Here is an 18,450-nt window from a genome sequence, read left to right on the forward strand (position 1 = left end):
CAGCCGTACGACGTGTCGTAATAATACTCGCATCATAAAATATAGTCACCGCTTATATCGATTGTTCTCTCTTCACCCGTGAATTTTGATAACCATAGAAAATGCGATTACAAAAGAATTAGAAAGAGTGTCATTATGGAGGGGCGACTACAATAAATATAATCAAGACGCCGATATGGCAGCCTCGCGAATACACTCGCTCCCCATGACGCCTACGTGCGCGGCACCGTATGGAAGGGGTTAACCTCTTCATTCCAGCATTTACTATCTCTCCTTCTGTTCCTTCCCTTCCTCTTCATCCTACACACTGTTTTTGCTCACTTAACATTTCCTCTTTGAAATATATGCATTCTTCTACTGTTTTTCTTTTATCCTTCACCACTTCCATTCTTCTCTCAGCTTCACCTAATATTCTTTCTCTTTTTCTTTTTAATTTAATTTTCTCACCTTTAGCTCTACTCTGCCTCCTTCTTTTCCCTCCCTCTCCACTTTACCCCAATTCTCAATTTCCCTTCTACTAAATAATGATGTGACAATCCCCTGCTCTCCCCCCCCTGAATACATTTACATCCAGAACTCTACCAATCCTCCTTTCTGGATACCACTGCATGGTGCATTAATGCCCTCTCAACAGCAAAACAGGGAGCACAAGTGATTTGACAATACCATATACTTTTGTTGAGTGAGTCCATAACACCATGGGTAATGCCAATCCTTAGAATGACTTCCTAACATGCATTGATAGACTGAACTGTGTTATCCAGTAAGCTCCCAAATGCCTGGACCTTGGTCTTGGTCCATGAGACCTGGAGACCAAGCAGATTCATCTCAATGTATGGTGAATTTAGTGCGCTTGGACTATTGAGACAGGTAACAGTCACTTCTGAGAATTGGTGAGAAGTGCAGGATACAAACCCACAACAGCAGGCACTGCCGCATGCAACCCATGGATCATAGCCTTACCTCTGGGTTTCAGCAACTCCATACTGATATTGCAGATACTAGCTGCCTTACCAATTTTCAACTTGCAACCTCTCTGACCTCAATCAAAGATGGGAGTTTCACCAATCAGCAGATCTACAAACATCGACCAAACACCAGCAATGAGGAGTTGGCCACTTGGAGGGTCATCCATGTGCAACTGCTCAAAGTACTCAGCAAAGGGACAACACCCCTCCACCTGACACAAGCTGCCCATCAGCTGCTCTGACTATGCTTCTTTGGATCAAAGATTTGGAGAAGAGTGCATCTGCATTAAAATGGCCCTCAATATCATCAGTAATTTCCCTGATGTACCTCTCTTTAATCATCATCATTAGAGTTCTAATCCATTGTTTCTGAGTCCTGTATTGGTCCAGGTCCTCAGCCATTCTAGTAGCAAGGCTTAAGTCTATACTCTCCAGTGCATAATGTGATGCAACACCACCCCTTAATCTTGGACACTCTCCAATGCACTCCTTGGGAGAGCTTTCAGAGTTTCATATTTGAAAGTGTTAAGCTCTTCAGGGTTCTCAAGAGTGCTAAGTACTTCAAACCAATTAAAGAGATGCCAAGACACCAAGTGGCCCACCAAAACTTATGACAAAATTCAAATACCCCGCCAACATCATTCTTTTTTAGAGATAAGTTTGTTCTTCCCTGAGTCCCTTAGTCCATACTTTTATAGAATATAGTATGTGTGCATGCATATCCCTTAACATCTCCAAAAAAATTTTTTTGATGATGCCATACAATTTCATTTGGATGGAAGTTCAATTAATCCAGATCCTAACCACACTGGAGCTACCTCCCTATACTGAATGAAATGATGTTCTATTACCTTGAATAAAAATGGTGCTGGTGGTGCTGAATATACATATATCACACTAGAACTCACCAATAACAGATATTGCAAGACTTGGCAGTGTGGCAGCAATCTTTATCTTGGGTAGAGCTGGGTCATTGGTTATAAGGCACTTGTAGATGTTCACTTCAAGGGCTGTGGGTTTCAGGAAGTGCAGGGGTGTGGTTGAAATTGAAGCAATACTGGATCTCCAGTCTTCAGCCCGGAAGGCAATGACGGCTTGAGCGTCTGTCAGTTTAATATTGAAATGGTCATAGGATGTGGATCGCATCTCTTCCATTACCTCTTCCTGGGATTTGCCTTGAGAAAGTAGATTAGCCAAATTTGTGGAGTCCTGTCGAGGAATGCTGGCCACCCGTAGACTACCCAGGTTGAGAACAATCACTGATGATGACCTGCAGTATATGAATGAAAAATTATTTTATATTTTTCTTTTTCATAACTCTTACATTTGTAACTAGGGATATCTCTGTTACCCAGATACATGGGAACTTCTTCAGCCCCTGGACGAAATAGATGTATAAATAAAAATCATAAATAAAGTCATCACTTAATATTAATATCTACTATCCCAGGCACACCTACTTACCCAGTGTAGATTCCCTTTTCAGGCACAATAACATGTGAAGCTTCAAGAGATATCTGTAAGTCAAGAACACTATGGTTCTCAATAACACTCTGCAATCCAGTAACACTGCGCTCCTTCATCACTTCTAACTGGTTTAAGGCAGCTGACTGCAACCTACATGGATAACAAAGAATATCATAAATACAGTATATGTGTATTTACCTAGTTGTATTTTACAGGATGAGAGCTATGCTTGTTGTGACCTATTTTCGTATCTTTCTGCACCCAGGTTAATCTTAAAATCGTGTATGGTTTTGGCATTCAATGTTTCTCCGTTCAATTTGTTCCAGACATCAATCACTCTATGTGGGAAGCTATTCTTTTTCAGGTCTCTTCTATAAGTGTCCTTCTTTAGTTTCTTTTCATGTTCTCTTGTTTCTCTTCTGTCCCACTTTAATAAGTCATCTCTATCGAGGATTTCCATCCCTTTCATAATTCTGTAAATGGTCAGTAAATCACCTCTTTCTCTTCTCTTTCCAGTGTTGAAAAATGTAGTTTCTCCAATCTTTGTTCATATGTCAAATTTGCCAGTGTACAGTGGCCGCGAAAAGTTTGGGTGCAAAATTATAGGCGCCCTAACTTTCCCCTAAACTCAAAACATGCGAAAAATACAACTTTCCACCCAAACTTTTCACTATTTTTCAATGCTAGCGTTTGTACCCGTATTTAGCCGAGACAATACACACTATTTGGCAACTCTGTTTAGGCACACTTGATGTCACATGGAGTCACTTTCTAAACATCTCTCACGGAGAGTAGTCTTTTTTTTGCGGTGCTCTCTGTTTTTGTGCCTTGATATCTCCATAATGGGAAGTGGTAAAGAGCTGGAAAGAGACACAGTTGTTACAATCATAACCCTCTATAAGGAGGGTTATAAGTGTAAAGATATTGCTACTCGTGTGGGAATTGGAGTGCGTCAAGTGCAAAAGTGGACCAAGAAATTTCGAGACGAAGGAGGTGACATCATTCGCACTCCAAAGCATCGCTCTGGTCGGCCAAGGAAGATATCAAATCGTACTTCTACGGTTCTAACTGCCTCCTAATAACCGTAGTTGGGGCGCCTATAATTTTGCGCCCAAACTTTTCGCGGCTACTGTAGGTGCCATTTTTGTCACTGCTCTTTGGATTCTTTCTAATTTTCTTGTGTTGTTCTTTGGGATGAGTGCCCACAATGTTGTATCATATTCTGGTTTAGGTCTTATCAGTGTGACCACTATTTTTTAACCATCTCCTCATCTATGTAGTCAAAGGCCATTTTAATTGATCTTAGTAAGTTAAAAGTCTCTCCAAATAATTTGTTGACGTGTTTGTGAGGTGTCAAGTCGCTTGAGATGATTATTTCTAGGTCCCTTTCTGAATTGACTTTTTTGACTTCTTTGTTTCCAATTTTGTATTGACCCGATACTCTATTTTTGCTTTTTCCAAATTCTATTAAACTACATTTCTTGATGCTGAAGCTCATCTCACATTTCTGACTCCATTCCCATATTTTGTCTAGGTCTTCTTTAGCAATCTACAATCTTCTTCCAGTTTTACTCTCGAGTAATTTGGCATCATCAGCAAAGAAGTTCATGTAACAATTTACTCCCTCATCCATATCATTTATATATATGGCAAACATTAAAGGAGCCGATACAGAGCCTTGTGGGATGCCACTTTTCACATCTTCCCAGTTCGAATTTTTGTTTCTAAGTACCACTCATTTTTCTTCCAATTAAGAAGTCCTTCATCCATTCTAGCAGCTTACCCTGTATTCCTCCTATTATTTCAATTTCTTATTAATTTTTTATATGGTACCTTATTGAACGCCTTCTGCAAATCCAAGAAGGCGCAATCTACCCAGCCATCTCTTTCTTGTATTACCTCAATTAATCTCGAGTAAAAGCAAATTAGGCTTGTGGTACACAATCTTCCACTTCTAAAGCCAAATTGTTTAGGGTTTATTATTTCATTTTCTTCCAAGTGTTTGGTCCATTTATTTCTGATGACTTTTTCACATATTTTTGCTATTATGCTTGTAAGGGATAATGGTCTGAAATTTGTAGGATCTTCCCTATTTCCTCCTTTATATACTGGTACTATGCATCTTTCAATCTTGTGGTACCTTTCCTTCTTTGAGGAGTCTATCATCTTGTACAGTTTGTCTGTCAGTTCGTCAATACACTCTTTCAGTATCCAATTTGCAATTCTGTCTGGTCCATGCAATTTCCTGACATCTAGGTTTTTTATTTGATCTCTTATTTCTTTTTGTGTTACCTTTATTTCTTTCATTTTGGGTGATCTTTCTTGTTTTCTATCTTCCCAAAATTGTGAGCTCTCAATTGTAAAAATTGACCTGAAATGTCTGATCATGACATGTGTATTTACCTAGTTGTATTTTATGGGAAGGGAGCTATGTTCGTGGTAACCTGTCTTTGTATCTTTCAGCATCAAGTTTTTTCTTAAAATCTTGAAAGTGTTTGCACACACTGTTTCTTTATCTAAATCATTCCAGGCATGCAGTACTCTGTGTGTGAAGCTATCTTTTTTTTTTTTTTTCCAGATCTCTTCGATAGTTAGCCTTTGAATTTTTTTTTTTTGTGTCCTGTTTTTCCTTTTTCCCATTATAGTAAATCATTCCAAACAAGGATTTCCATTCCTTTCATGATTCTATAGATACTAAATAGATCTCCTCTTTCTTTTCTCTGCTCCAATGTTGGTAATTCCAATTTGGATAATCTTTGTTCATATGTTAATTTGGAAATAGCATTTGTATTTACCTAGTTGTATTTTACAGGAAGAGGAGCTATGTTCGTGGTGTCCCATCTCCATATCTCATTTTATCTAGACTGTTTTTAAATTCTTGTATCATTTTTGCACACACCACATTCTCATCTAACCTATTCCAAACGTCTATTATCCTGTGGGGAAAGCTGTTCTTTTTCAGGTCTCTTCTATAATTGTCTTTCTTGATTTTCTTTCCATGTCCTCTTGTATCTCTACTATCCCATTTTATTAGATCCTCTCTATCAATAATTTCCATGCATTACATGATTCTACAAATAGTTATCAAGTCTCCTCTCTCTCTTCTTTGCTCCAATGTCTGTAGCTCAAGTTTTGGCAGCCTCTCCTCATATGATAGTTCTGAGAGTGTTGGTACCAATTTTGTAATTGCTCTTTGCATTCTTTCAAGTTTTGTTTACATTTTTTTGTACTTGGTGACCACGTTGTTGCTGCATACTCCAATTTTGGTCTTATCAAAGTGATTAGTATTTTCTTCACCATTTCTTCATCCAGGTATGTAAATGCCACTTTGATTAATCTTGTCAAATTATAAGTTTCTCCAAAAATTTTGTTTATGTTTCTCTGTGGACATATTATTCATAATAATGACTCCCAGGTCCTTTTTCAACTTTTTTATTTTCTTCCTCTCCCAATGTATATGATCCCATTATTCTTTTTTTTTTTTCTTTTCTTTTTTTTCAAATTCCATTATACTAACTTCTTAATGTTAAATTCCATCTCCCACTTCCTACTCTATTCTCATACTTTACTGAGATCACTCTGCAGCGATTCACAATCTTCGGTGTTCACTTTTTTAAACAATATTGCATCGTCTGCAAAGAAGCTCATATAACTTTCAATTCTTTTATCCATATCATTAATATATATAGCAAACATTATTGGGGCCAGTACTGTTTCTTGTGGAACTCCACTAATCACCTTATTCCAATTAGAGTGTTTATCTTTTATCACCACTCTCATTTTCCTTTCATGCAAGAAGTCTTCCATCCACTTAAGTAATTTGCCCTGTATTCCTCCTGCAGTTTCTAATTTCTTTAACAATTTCTTATGTGGCACTTTATCAAAAGCTTTTTTTAGGTCTAGTAAGGAACAATCAGCCCATCCATCTCTTTCTTGTATTACAGTATACCCTCACTCATTCACAGTTCACCGTTCGGGGCTCTGCATACTCGTGGGTTTTGCTCTCAAAGTTTTTCTTTGATAGTTTTGGCAATTTCGTGAATTTCTTAGGCCATTTATTAGCAGAAAAATGCTCACATTCACCCTAACTAGTAAATAATTTTAAAATAACAATGTCAGTTATTATATAAAAAAAAATATATATAGAAAAGAGAGATCATACAGTATAACTGGTAAATAATTTTAAAATAACAATGTCAGTAAATATAAAATAAAAAACTAGAAAAGAGAGATGATACATTATACTGTAACTGGTAAATAACTTTAAAATAACAATGTCAGTAAATATAGAATAAAAAATTAGAAAAGAGAGATGATACAGTAAACTGGTAAATAATTTTAAAATAACAATGTCAGTTACGAGCTTTCATTTCTCCTTCCTGCTGATTGGCCACAGACGACGTAACGTCACAAGCATCTTCATGTGCAAGAGGCTTAACAGCTCTCTTTCTCAGTCGAGCACGGGTTTTCAAAGTGATTGTTTGAATTCAAGTTTTTGGTGAGTTATATGTAATTATACTGTACCCTTGTATTATTTATACCCTATAAGTGATTTTTTGAATTGTGAATTCAAGTTTTTGGTGTGTTACATATACATAATTACTGTACCCCTGTGTTATTTATGCCTTATAAGTGATTGTTGAATTGGGAATTCATGTTTTTGGCGTGTTATATGTAATTATACTGTACCCCTGTATTATTTATGCCCTATAAGTGATTGTTTGAATTGTGTGTGCTATACAATTACTACTGTACCCTGTATTATTTACACCCCATAATGCCACCAAAATGACCTGTATCTTCTTCAGCTTCTGGCAAGGAACCTACGCGCCAGAAAAAGGTTATGACTCTGCATGAGAAGGTAGAACTGCTTGATATGGTAAAGAAAGGGAAAAGTTATGCTGTGGTAGGGCGCCATTATGGAGTGAATGAAAGCACCGTACATTACATAAAGAAAAATGAGAAGGTAATCAGATCTAGTGTAGCATCAAGTTTTTGTGGAAGTGCTAAGATGGTGAATGTTGTACGAAACATGGCAATCATCAGGATGGAATCTGCTTTAGCATTCTGGATACAAGACTTAAGGAAGAAAAATATCCCTTTGGACAAAAAGATAATTTGTTAGAAGGCACTGAATTCATATTCTAAATTCAGCGGAAGCAATGAAGGAGACCCACAACCAGGTCCATCATCAGCATCAGATGCAGAATAATTTTAAGCCAGCAAGGGTTGGTTTGATCGGTTTGTGAAACATTACCAACTATGAATTGGAAAATCCCACAGAGAAGCAGCATCTGCAGATAAGTATCCCGAGATCTTTAAGCAACTCATTAAGGAGAAGGGATTCAAGCTAGAGCAGGTATTCAATATGGATGAAACAGGGTTGTTCTGGAAGAAGATGCCTTCCAGAACATTTCTCATGAAGGATGCAATGAAAGCCCCAGGATTCAAAACACAAAAGGATGGAGTGACACTAAGTCTCATTTATAAATCTGCAAATCCCAGGGCTCTCAAGAACAAAATTATAAACACTTTGCCTGTCTTCTGGATGCATAATTCCAAGGCTTGGATTACGAAGGTCCTGACATCCAACTGGTTTCATCAGTGCTTCATCCCTCAAGTGGAAGAATACCTCCGTAAAAAATAATGGAATTTCATGTGTTGCTGCTCATGGATAATGCTGGTGGTCACCGTGGATTTGTATCATGATGGAGCCAAGATTGAGTTTCTCCCTCCCAACACTACAGCACTCCTCCAGCCTATGGATCAAGGGGTGATTCGTGCATTTAAAGCACTTTACACTGGGAAAAGTCTTCAGCAATTAGTTGAGGCCATAGATGAGGAAGAGGACTTCCAGTTAAGTGTACTGGTGCAATTTCACAACTGCATCATGCCTGACAGTCATACACAAGGCACTTCAAGACATGAAAAAAGAAACTCTAAATGCATGTTGGAAAAAACTGTGGCCAGAACGTTACATACAAAGGCTTCTCACCCAATGAAATTCATCATGATGCTGTCAACAAGTCAGTGAAACTGGCACAGTTAATTGAGGGTGATGGCTTTGATGATGTAACTCACGACTTCAATGAACTCATTGATACCCACTCTCAGCCTCTGACGGATGAAGATTTGGCAGAGCTGACGAAGTCTGCAGAAGAAGAAGAAACAGAGAACCAGGAAGACCCATCACAAGAGGAAGAGGACGAGGGTCTGACTCTAGAACGGTTAGCTGAACTCATGCGAACAGCAAAGGAACTGCAAGAGAAAGCTAAATCATGGGATCCTTCCATGGTTCGTTCACTACAGTTCTCAAATGCAATTGACTCATCCATGTCAACATACAAAACCCTTTTCACCATTATGAAAAAACAATGAAGCCAGCTGCCAATAACCATGTTCCTAACGAAAGTCAAGAAAAGTAACCAAGCCACACCTGAAGAAAATACTACACCATCTCCTGATTCTCCTGAAGAAATGACACCTCTTCCTGAAGTGCCTGAAGAGGAGGAATTGCCTGAACTGCTGTAAAGCAGCAGTTAAGCTGTGCCATACATCAGTGTCACCATAATCACCTCACTGTATGGTACAGCAAATTTATCATCATTCATTATTGGTGAGTACAATATATATATGTATATTATATATATATTTTTATCATTACTATATACATATTATACTACATTATTACTGTTTTTAATTTATCATTACTACATATTACTACATTATTACTATATTAATGAGTAAGACTGTCTTTAGAATGTGTTTGGGAAGCATATTTTAGCGTACATATCATACATAGGCATTTTAAAACTGCATCAATAGTTCATGGATTTTCGGGATTCGCGAGAGGGGAAGGAATGTAACCCCGCAAATAGTGGGGAGATACTATACATCTATTAGTCTTGAATAGAAACACATCATCGATATTGGACAAGGACTATATAATTACTGGATAAAAAACAGGGACAAGAAACAGGAAGGAGGAATCATGTTCTTGGCCAAGAAAGACTTAAAGGTGACAATAATTGCGGAGGGCAAAGGTAATGTTGAACTGATCATGATAAAAGTCGAAGGCAAGAATATGAAAAGTAGAAAGTTTGTGGTGACTTATGTGCCCCCAAAAATGAACGTTTGGAAAGAGAACATACAAAAATGCTAGAAGATACAAGGAAATCACTAAATGAGATACTAATGGGTAGGGGTAATTTGGTAATTATGGGGGACTTCAACTGCAAAGAAATTTGTTGGGATAACATGACAGTGCGAGGAGACTTGTGGGGTAATGTATTGCTGGACATGACCACGGAATACACAATGACCCAATGGGTCAGTGAAAACACCAGATACAGAAGCAATGAAGAGCCATCAAATCTAGATTTAATATTTACATCAGAACCTGAAATTGTGGGCAAAATCCATTACAAGACACCAATTGGAGTGACCATATACTCATCGAAACTGTACTAAAGGAAGAAATAGATATGGAGAGAAATGAAAAGCATAGGAAAGGAAGACTGATGTACAACAAAACAGACTTTGCAAAACTAAAGATATTCTTCCGGAATGCAAACTGGGAAAAATTCTATATGGAAGAGACCAAAGTGGATGAGAAATGGAATATCTTGATGGAAAATTACAATGAAGGGGAAAACAGGCATGTACCAAGACAAAAGTGAGAGAGTACATCAAATGTTGGTTCAACAAAAGATGCAGTGAGGCAAAAGACAGAAGGGACAAAGCTTGGAAAAGGTGGAGAAAAGACAAAAAACCTAGTAAATGGCAAATTCATATAAACTATAGAAATGAGTATGTTAATGTGAGAAGAGAGGAGAAAAGGAACCATAAAAAGGATATTGTAGATAAATGCAAAGATCAACCCAAACTATTCTATCGATATGTGAATGGTAAACTTAAAAACAAACAGGAAATGGTGAAACTATGCCAAGGAAATATAGAATACACAGAAGAACTACACCAGTGAGAAAATACAAAATTGGGACGAAGATAATAATAACCAATCTCCCTCCATGAGTGAGTTTACATCACAAAAAGAAATATCAGAACACCTATCAAACCTTGATGTCAGAAAATCACATGGCCTGGATGGAATTACAAATTGGATTCTAAAGGAATGCAAAGAACTAATGGACAAAATACAAAACATAATAAATAGCTCACTCAAAGAAGGAAAGATACCTAAAGACTGGAAAATGCTAACATTGTACCAATATATAAAGGAGGAAACAAGGAAGAACCCACCAACTATAGGCCAGTATCACTAACAAGCACTATAGCCAAAATTTGTGAGAAAACCATCAAGAATAGATGGGTAAAACATCTGGAAGACAACAACATATGAACCCAAGACAATTTGGATTCAGACAAGGAAGTTCATGCACCACAAACTTAATATGCTTCTACTCAAGACTAATAGACATAGTGCAAGAAATGGATAGGCTGATTGTGCCTTCCTAGACTTACAAAAAGCTTTTGACAAAGTACCACACAGAAAATTACTAAAAAAAAAAACTGGAACACATAGGAGGAATACAAGGGAACCTACTAAAATGGATGGAGGACTTCCTGACTGGTAGAAAGATGAGAGTAGTGCTCAGAGAAAAATATTCAGATTGGAAAGAGGCGATCAGTGGAGTACCGCAAGGATCTGTATTGGCACCAATAATGTTTGCTTTTTATGTGAATGATATGGACGAGGATGTGAAATGTTACATGAACTTCTTTGCAGACGACATCAAACTGTTAAGGAAAGTAGAAACTGATAAGGACTGTGAAGCACTGCAGGAAGACCTGAATAAGGTATGGAACTGGAGTCAGAAATGGGAAGTGGACTTTAATATTAACAAGTGTAGCATAATGGAGTTTGGAAAAAGCAAAAACAGAATATCAGGAAAATATACAATTGGAACCAAGGAGGTAAAGAAGGCAGGATCCGAAAAAGATTTGGGGGTAATTATCACAAACGACTTGTCCTATGATAAACAGATTAACAAAATTGTCGGGGAGGCTTACAACTTGCTAAGATCAATAAAAGTGGCATTTGCATACTTGGACGAAGATATGATAAAAAGAATATTGGTTACATTGATAAGGCCTAGATTAGAGTATGCGGCGACATTGTGGTAACCCAGTACCAAAAAGAATATAAAGAAAATAGAAGGAATCCAGAGAGCAGCAACAAAAATGGCACCTGCACTTGCAAACCTATCATATGAGGAGAGATTGGCTAAATTGGAATTACCGACGCTGAAGCAAAGAAGAGAGACAGGTGACCTACTGACCATCTACAGAATCATGAAAGGCACAGAGATACTTGAGAGAGAGGACTTACTACACTGGGACAAGAGAGACACAAGAGGACATGGAAAGAAAATAAAAAAACGTAGCTACAGAAGAGAACTGAAAAAAAAAACAGTTTTCCACACAGAGTAGTGGACACTTGGAACAAACTGGATAATGAAATAGTATGTGCAAACACCATTCATGAGTTTAAAAGGAAACAAGACACTGCGAGATACAAAGGCAGGACACCACGAGCATAGCTCCCCTTCCTGCAAAATACAACTACTGTAGGTAAATAATGGAAAGAAGCAAAGAAACTCCGAGAGACAAAGAACCAGCAAAAAGATGCTAAGAAGAAAGCAGAATAGAGACTCCATTTGGTGTCATTTAAAAGAAGACGTGTCTTTCTCAAACACCAAGGGAATACCAAAGGTTTGAGTTTTTTTCGGGGTTAGAAGGGGAAGGAAATATTATGCATAGAGGATTAGAAATGGATAGAGAACCCAGGTATAGAAATACAACTTGAAATAGAGATACAGTAAAAGCTCTTTTATCCGTTATTCTCGTATCCGGCTCCTTCTTATAACCAGCATTTTATTCACGAGGAAATAAAAATTTTGTATAAAAATGTAAAAATTCGAAAAAACAAAATTTAAAATTCCCGCGCCACTCCCGCCGCCGCCAGAGGTAGCGCGCACAAATCCCGCCGCTCCGTCAGGCCCAGTGACCACTGTAATAAGACACCTGATGTTAAGTGTGCGACTGTCTATTAGCAACTCTCTCAACACACAAACACATACCGACAGCAAACAAAGGAGCGCACTTCAAGGAACTCGCTGCCGCAAAGTGGCGAGCGCTGCACCGACGCATGTGCAAACTAGCCTCGCAACACGTGCACATGAGTCACGCTCACGCAGCGCTGGTGAGACGAGAGCGAGCTAACCTGCCTCCCCCAGCTGCACACCACAACCACTCCTCTCAGTTTTGCACGTGTGTTCATACAGTGCAGTCATTCCAAGCCATTTCATCATGCCAAAGGTAGTCAACAAGCGGAAGCGTGTGGTGCTTACTCTCCAGCAGAAGGTAGAAATCTGCAAGTGCCTGAATAAAGGAGAGAACAGGAAGCTACTAATGGAAGAGTTTAACATTGGTTCGTCGACTATATACGACATCAAGGCCCAAAGCCAGAAGTTACGGGACTTCATCAAGGAAACAGACTCCTCCAAAGCTGCCGAGAAACGCTGCACTCTACAACAAAAACGTGTCAACACTTTAGACAAGGTGCTGTATGAGTGGTTCTGCCTGAAGCAGTCAGAAGGAGCAGCGATATCGGGCCCGATTCTTCGAGAAAAAGCTAAGGACTTTGCCTCAAAGATGGAGATTGAAGATATGTGTCAGTTCTCTGAAGGGTGGCTGCACAAATTCAAGATTCGTCATGTAATACGCAAACTTGATGTGTCAGGGGAGTCAAAATCTGCAGATCAACCTTCTGCTGAGGAATTCATAGACAGGTACATTCATTAACATTTGCTGTCATGGCAAAGATAAAGAAAGATCCACATCTCTATTTTTTAGCGTATGTAACATGGATGCATTCTAATCTTCTTTCCCTCTCACTAAGTTGGTTGCCGAGCATGATCTCACACCGGACCAGATCTACAACGCAGATGAGACTGGCCTGTTTTATCGCTGTTTGCCGACGACAACTCTGGCAAGTGAGGCTGTGGCAACAACAAAAGGATTTAAACAGAGCAAAGATCGTCTGACTGTGCTAGTGTGTGCAAACATGGCAGGAACTCATAGAGTGAAATTGTGTGTCATTGGGAAGTACAGAAAGCCTCGTCGTTTTAAAAATCTAGTTTATTTGCCTGTAGATTATCATGCCCAAAGCAATGCATGGATGGATGCAGAGACCTTTACCAACTGGTTTAAGCATGTGTTTGTTCCAGCAGTGAAAGAAAATTTGAAAAAGAAAGGAATGCCTGAGGACAGTAAAGTTGTGTTGTTGCTAGACAATTGTAAAGCGCATCCGCCAGCTGAGGAGTTGAGTGTGGATAACATCTTTGTTGTTTATTTTCCTCCAAATGTTACCAGTTTAATACAGCCCATGGATCAGGGTGTAATTCAAAATTTCAAAATGCACTACAGGAGGAATTTTATGCGGCAGTTGGTGAACTATGATGAAGGCACTATTCCCGACTTCCAATGCGCATTTAATGTAAAAGATGCTGTGTTTATGGCTTCGCTTGCATGGAAGGACGTAAAACAACAAACTTTGATGTGATCATGGCGTAAATTATATCCTCTCGTCATGTTTCAAGAGGAAGAAGTAGATGAGGATTTTGAAGGTTTCGTTGTGAAACAAAGGAAGGCAGTGATGGCTGAGTTGAAGGATATGCGTGGTAGTGCTAAGCTTAGCGTCACTGATGAAGCTGTTCAGGAGTGGATGGAGGTCGACAATGACGAAGCTATCACCCCCACACTAACTGACGACGAAATCATTCAGGCAGTGATTGAGGAGAAGCATGGTAAGGAAAAAGAGGCTGATAGTGAAGAGGAAGATGACCCAGAGCCAAGAGTAACGTGGAAGGATGCCGCTAAAGGATTGGCAACATTTATCAAGTTTGCGGAGCAGTGCACCTACATGGGGACTCACGACGTGATGTCTCTTCACTGTCTTCAAAACGAATTTTTAATGCATAGAGACAAACATTCTAAACAAAGAGACATACGTGATTTCATGAAAATAAAGATAAATAAGTATGAATATACTGATAAATAAATAAACAACAAAAGTGAAGCCATTGAATGAATTTCATTTAAGTACTCTATGAATAAAGGCAACAAAATGTATTTTTTCAATATTCCTTCTCGTAACCGGGATTTCCCCTTTCTGGTACGTCTTTGGTCCCACTCGTGCCAGTTAAAAGAGCTTATACTGTATTACTGACATTTTGGATGATTTAATAGAGCTCAAAAGTGAGTATAAAATAATGTACAAAGAAGTAACTATGCTAAGGAAAGCCAATGAGGAGATGACTTAAAAAAGGGATTAAATAAATTAAAGGGAGAAAATGAAAGGTTGAAAAGTGAAGATATAAATAGGAATGAGGTATTAAAAAAGGGGTGATTTGTTGACCATTTACAGAATTATGAAAGGGATGGATATTCTTGATAGAAATGACTTATTAAAATGGGACAGAAGAGAAACAAGAGGATACAAAAAGAAGCTAAAGAAGGACAGTTACAGAAGAGACCTGAAAAAGAATAGCTTCCCACATAGAGTGATTGATGTCTGGAACAAACTAAATGGAGAAACAGTCAGTGCCAAAACTATACATGATTTTAAGAATAAACTAGATGCGGAGAGATATGAAAACAGGTCACTAAGAGCATAGTTCTCATCCCGTAAAATACAACTAGGTAAATACAAAACTGTGTGTATTCATGTCACTAGACCTCCAAAGTACTTCATGAAAAGCCACAAATAGGCAATGTCCTTTATCCACTAAAAACAGCTCATAAAGTTCTTTCCACAATACTTCAACACCATTGTCTTTTCTTAGATATGTGGTGGGTATTTCAGATGAAGGCTCACATGCCCGCCCCAACAATAACAAGTGGATCATTAATGTCTATATCTTTCTTCCAATTTTCATATTCTTCACATTCCAGCTTTGGTGGCCACTTGGTTGAGCAACCCATTATCACTGAACTACACTCAACTACCAGTGTTAAGTATACAAAAAAAACAACAGAAATCTGAGTCGCATACCTGTATATAAACAACTGTCACTGGATGCTGTCTTCTTATATGACCTAATCTCACCATCTGCATGCCCCAGGCATGTCTGTTTGTGACAAGTCTAGATCCAAAAGTCATGTTGACATCAACACCATGTCATGGTGATGCCATCACCACCACTGGCATCTACATATACCACCATATGTAGGCTCACTAATACCAATAGTACAGATTATCAGCAAGACAAATCGCCATGCTTGGGTCATTGCTAGATGTGTAAACAATGGGAGTTTCATCAGGCCATGCCCAAGGGCTCAAGTTAGAGTTAATAGAGTATATTTATGATAAATCTAAAGAGTAGATAGGACCTAACAAGTGCTGCTCCTTTCCTTTATACTGCAATTAAGTAAATACCACTCATTTGCTTCCCTCTCATGAAACTATTGGTATTGAATATATAACTCCTAGTGCTAAATACTTACTGCTGCAAAGAAATGTCTTTGGGAGGTGCAAAAACCTGGCCAAGCTGGTTGAAAGTATTGGCATTAAAAACAATCTCCAAAGGTCTTGCCCTGAGATGAACCCGCTGGTCACAGGTATCATCCAATGGGTTGGTCTCAACAAGAAGGTCAACCAAGTTAACATCTTCTCCATCTCCCATTTCTTGTAAAGAGGAGATGATGGATGGAGTGACACCTTGTTCCTTGAAGCCATTCACACTGAAACTCTTGATGCATCCTTTCAATCTGTGGAATATGGAAAACATTCTGGAATTTTGTATAGGGTACTGATTGCATATGTCTTGTACAGTCAATACTTTAGGGACTTCACTGACTCCCCGGTCATACATTATTCTTTGATGACTGGTAACTATGTTCCACTTAAAATTAATGCTGATTTACTTTAATCCTTTCTGGTATCCTTTTTAAAATCTCCTTTACCTCCTCTATGACCCCATCTTTTCAATGCTGTCCCTATGAATAAAAGCATTGTTTATCAGTGATGAAATAACCACAACCTGTAAACCAAGATGGCTAAGCAAGATAGCAAAATCAAATCACAAATGACCCATTCACTCCCTCTACTAAAAATATGCACACCTAATGAGCATTTCCCTTTTCCTGTATACTACAATTAGATGAATATATACTCCACCTCACCACTTTCCCAGAAATACTGCAGAGTCATCTCTGGTGCAACCTTCTCATGGAAAAAGGGTGTCTATATAGTTTACCCCTGCTATCTATGGGATTGCCTTTTGCAGATTCAATCATTCATGGTTCCTCCCACAGAGGATTTGTCCAGAGCCTCATGCCATGCAGTAATACTCCACCCTACAGCATCTCATTTATCAAATATCTTCATTATATTTATTATCAACATTACAGCCAGTCATCAGAAGTCATTCAACAAGTCTTCAGGGACAGTGGTGAGTTACCTCTGTATTAACAAGATTGGTTGTAATGACTTGGGTAAATAAGTAGCATATGACTTCTACAGCCCTGGAGCCATTCATGGGAGCTTGACAGACATCCACACTTAATGACTGCAGTTGTAGAACTATAACAGTATTGATAAACAGTAGTGGAAATTTACTATCTCATTCCCCTAACCCTCATAAATAGTGGGGATTACATGTATATTCTTCCCCTGTTACCTGTCATTATTTCAGGTTTTTGCTTCTCTGACATCCTGACTACAAGTTCTCATGATATCATTCACCATATCCACCCACCCATTCCTTGCTCTAATGCTTACTCTTAATCTAGGCATCACCAGGTACATGCAGATAATTATTATTATTGTTACTGAATGTATATCTATAAACATATCTATTCCTATTCTTTTCATGAAAGGAAAGGGAGAAAAGTTTGAATGCAGTAGTTTTAGGGCAATCAGTCTCTTCAGTATGGTCAGATTATGTGCCATTGTAAATGAGACACATCAATAGCAGTTGAGAAAAAATTCCCTTTGGGCCACATCATTTCCTTTACTATTCACAATCACTGTCTACTTCCATTGACATCTATCTGTAACCTCTATCTTTCCTCTCTACATGACTCACCTCACTCTCTTCACTTCCTTCCAAAACATTTATTTGTTTCCTTGCAAATACTTACTCTCCTCAACCTACACTGCCCTTTCCCAATTACTCCCTCTGCTTTCCCCTTAATCCTCTCAATTATAGGACAAATGATGAATACCTGCTTCTGGCAGTCCTATGAGACAGATTGCAGAAAGAATCATCTTCCTGCTGTCTATTTTCAAAACCCAATCTCTTCATCTCCATGTGAAAATGCAAACTCAATCTTTGGACTAAGCTCTAGATCTCTGTCAATTTCAGCAGCATTTCCACCTTTTCACAAACATTGAGCTAATAAATGTTCCCCTCTTCCTACTATATTCAGGGAGAGAACCAGTCCCACAATAATACAACATAGACACCAGCCCACAGTTTCTCCTCTGAGAGATATATGGAAGGTCCCAAGGACTCTTGCTAGCCACTGTTGGGTCGCAGGCTTCCAATCAGTGAAACTCATGGCAGTGTCAAAATATCATACACACAAAAGCACCTCCCTTCCTTGCATAACATTATCATCTAAACAGAGACATTCTCCACTCCTCCCTATCTCTTACCTTCTCCCTTCCTTGCTCAACAGACATTCCCCTTTTGCTCCATGCCCCCCTTCATCCCATCCGTTCATCTCATCCTTGGTCAGCCCCTAAAGTTCACTCCCTCCACCTCTGCCTTCCACACCTCTTTTACTAATCTCTCATCATTCATGTATCCAAACCATCCCAGTAATCTTTCATCAGCCTTATCTCCCATCTCCTTTTCCACTCCCACTCTCCACCTCACCTCCTCATTTCTCACTCTATCCAGCCTTGTCACACATTTCATCTCAAAACACATTTAAACTTTTCCTCTCTGCCTCTCTTAAATTCAAAGTCTCTACCCCATGCAAT

At 38.7% G+C, this 18,450-nt stretch overlaps 1 protein-coding gene across 11 annotated transcripts in view; it reads right to left on the reverse strand.

The window, feature by feature from the left end:
• Vps13 (vacuolar protein sorting 13C) overlaps positions 1 to 18,450 on the reverse strand; it is a 1,483,510-nt gene that overhangs the window by 1,082,933 nt on the left and 382,127 nt on the right. For all 11 annotated transcript variants that reach the window (XM_076210284.1, XM_076210280.1, XM_076210283.1 and 8 more), the window contains 3 exons: positions 15,966 to 16,229; positions 2,433 to 2,585; positions 1,877 to 2,238 (listed from right to left, as the gene is read on the reverse strand). In XM_076210284.1, the coding sequence (XP_076066399.1) occupies positions 1,877 to 2,238; positions 2,433 to 2,585; positions 15,966 to 16,229 (779 nt within the window). The remainder of the gene's footprint in view (positions 1 to 1,876; positions 2,239 to 2,432; positions 2,586 to 15,965; positions 16,230 to 18,450) is intronic.

This window comes from Oratosquilla oratoria, chromosome 27, assembly GCF_046742065.1.
Source record: "Oratosquilla oratoria isolate Oo_2021 chromosome 27, ASM4674206v1, whole genome shotgun sequence".
Classification (NCBI taxonomy): domain Eukaryota; kingdom Metazoa; phylum Arthropoda; class Malacostraca; order Stomatopoda; family Squillidae; genus Oratosquilla; species Oratosquilla oratoria.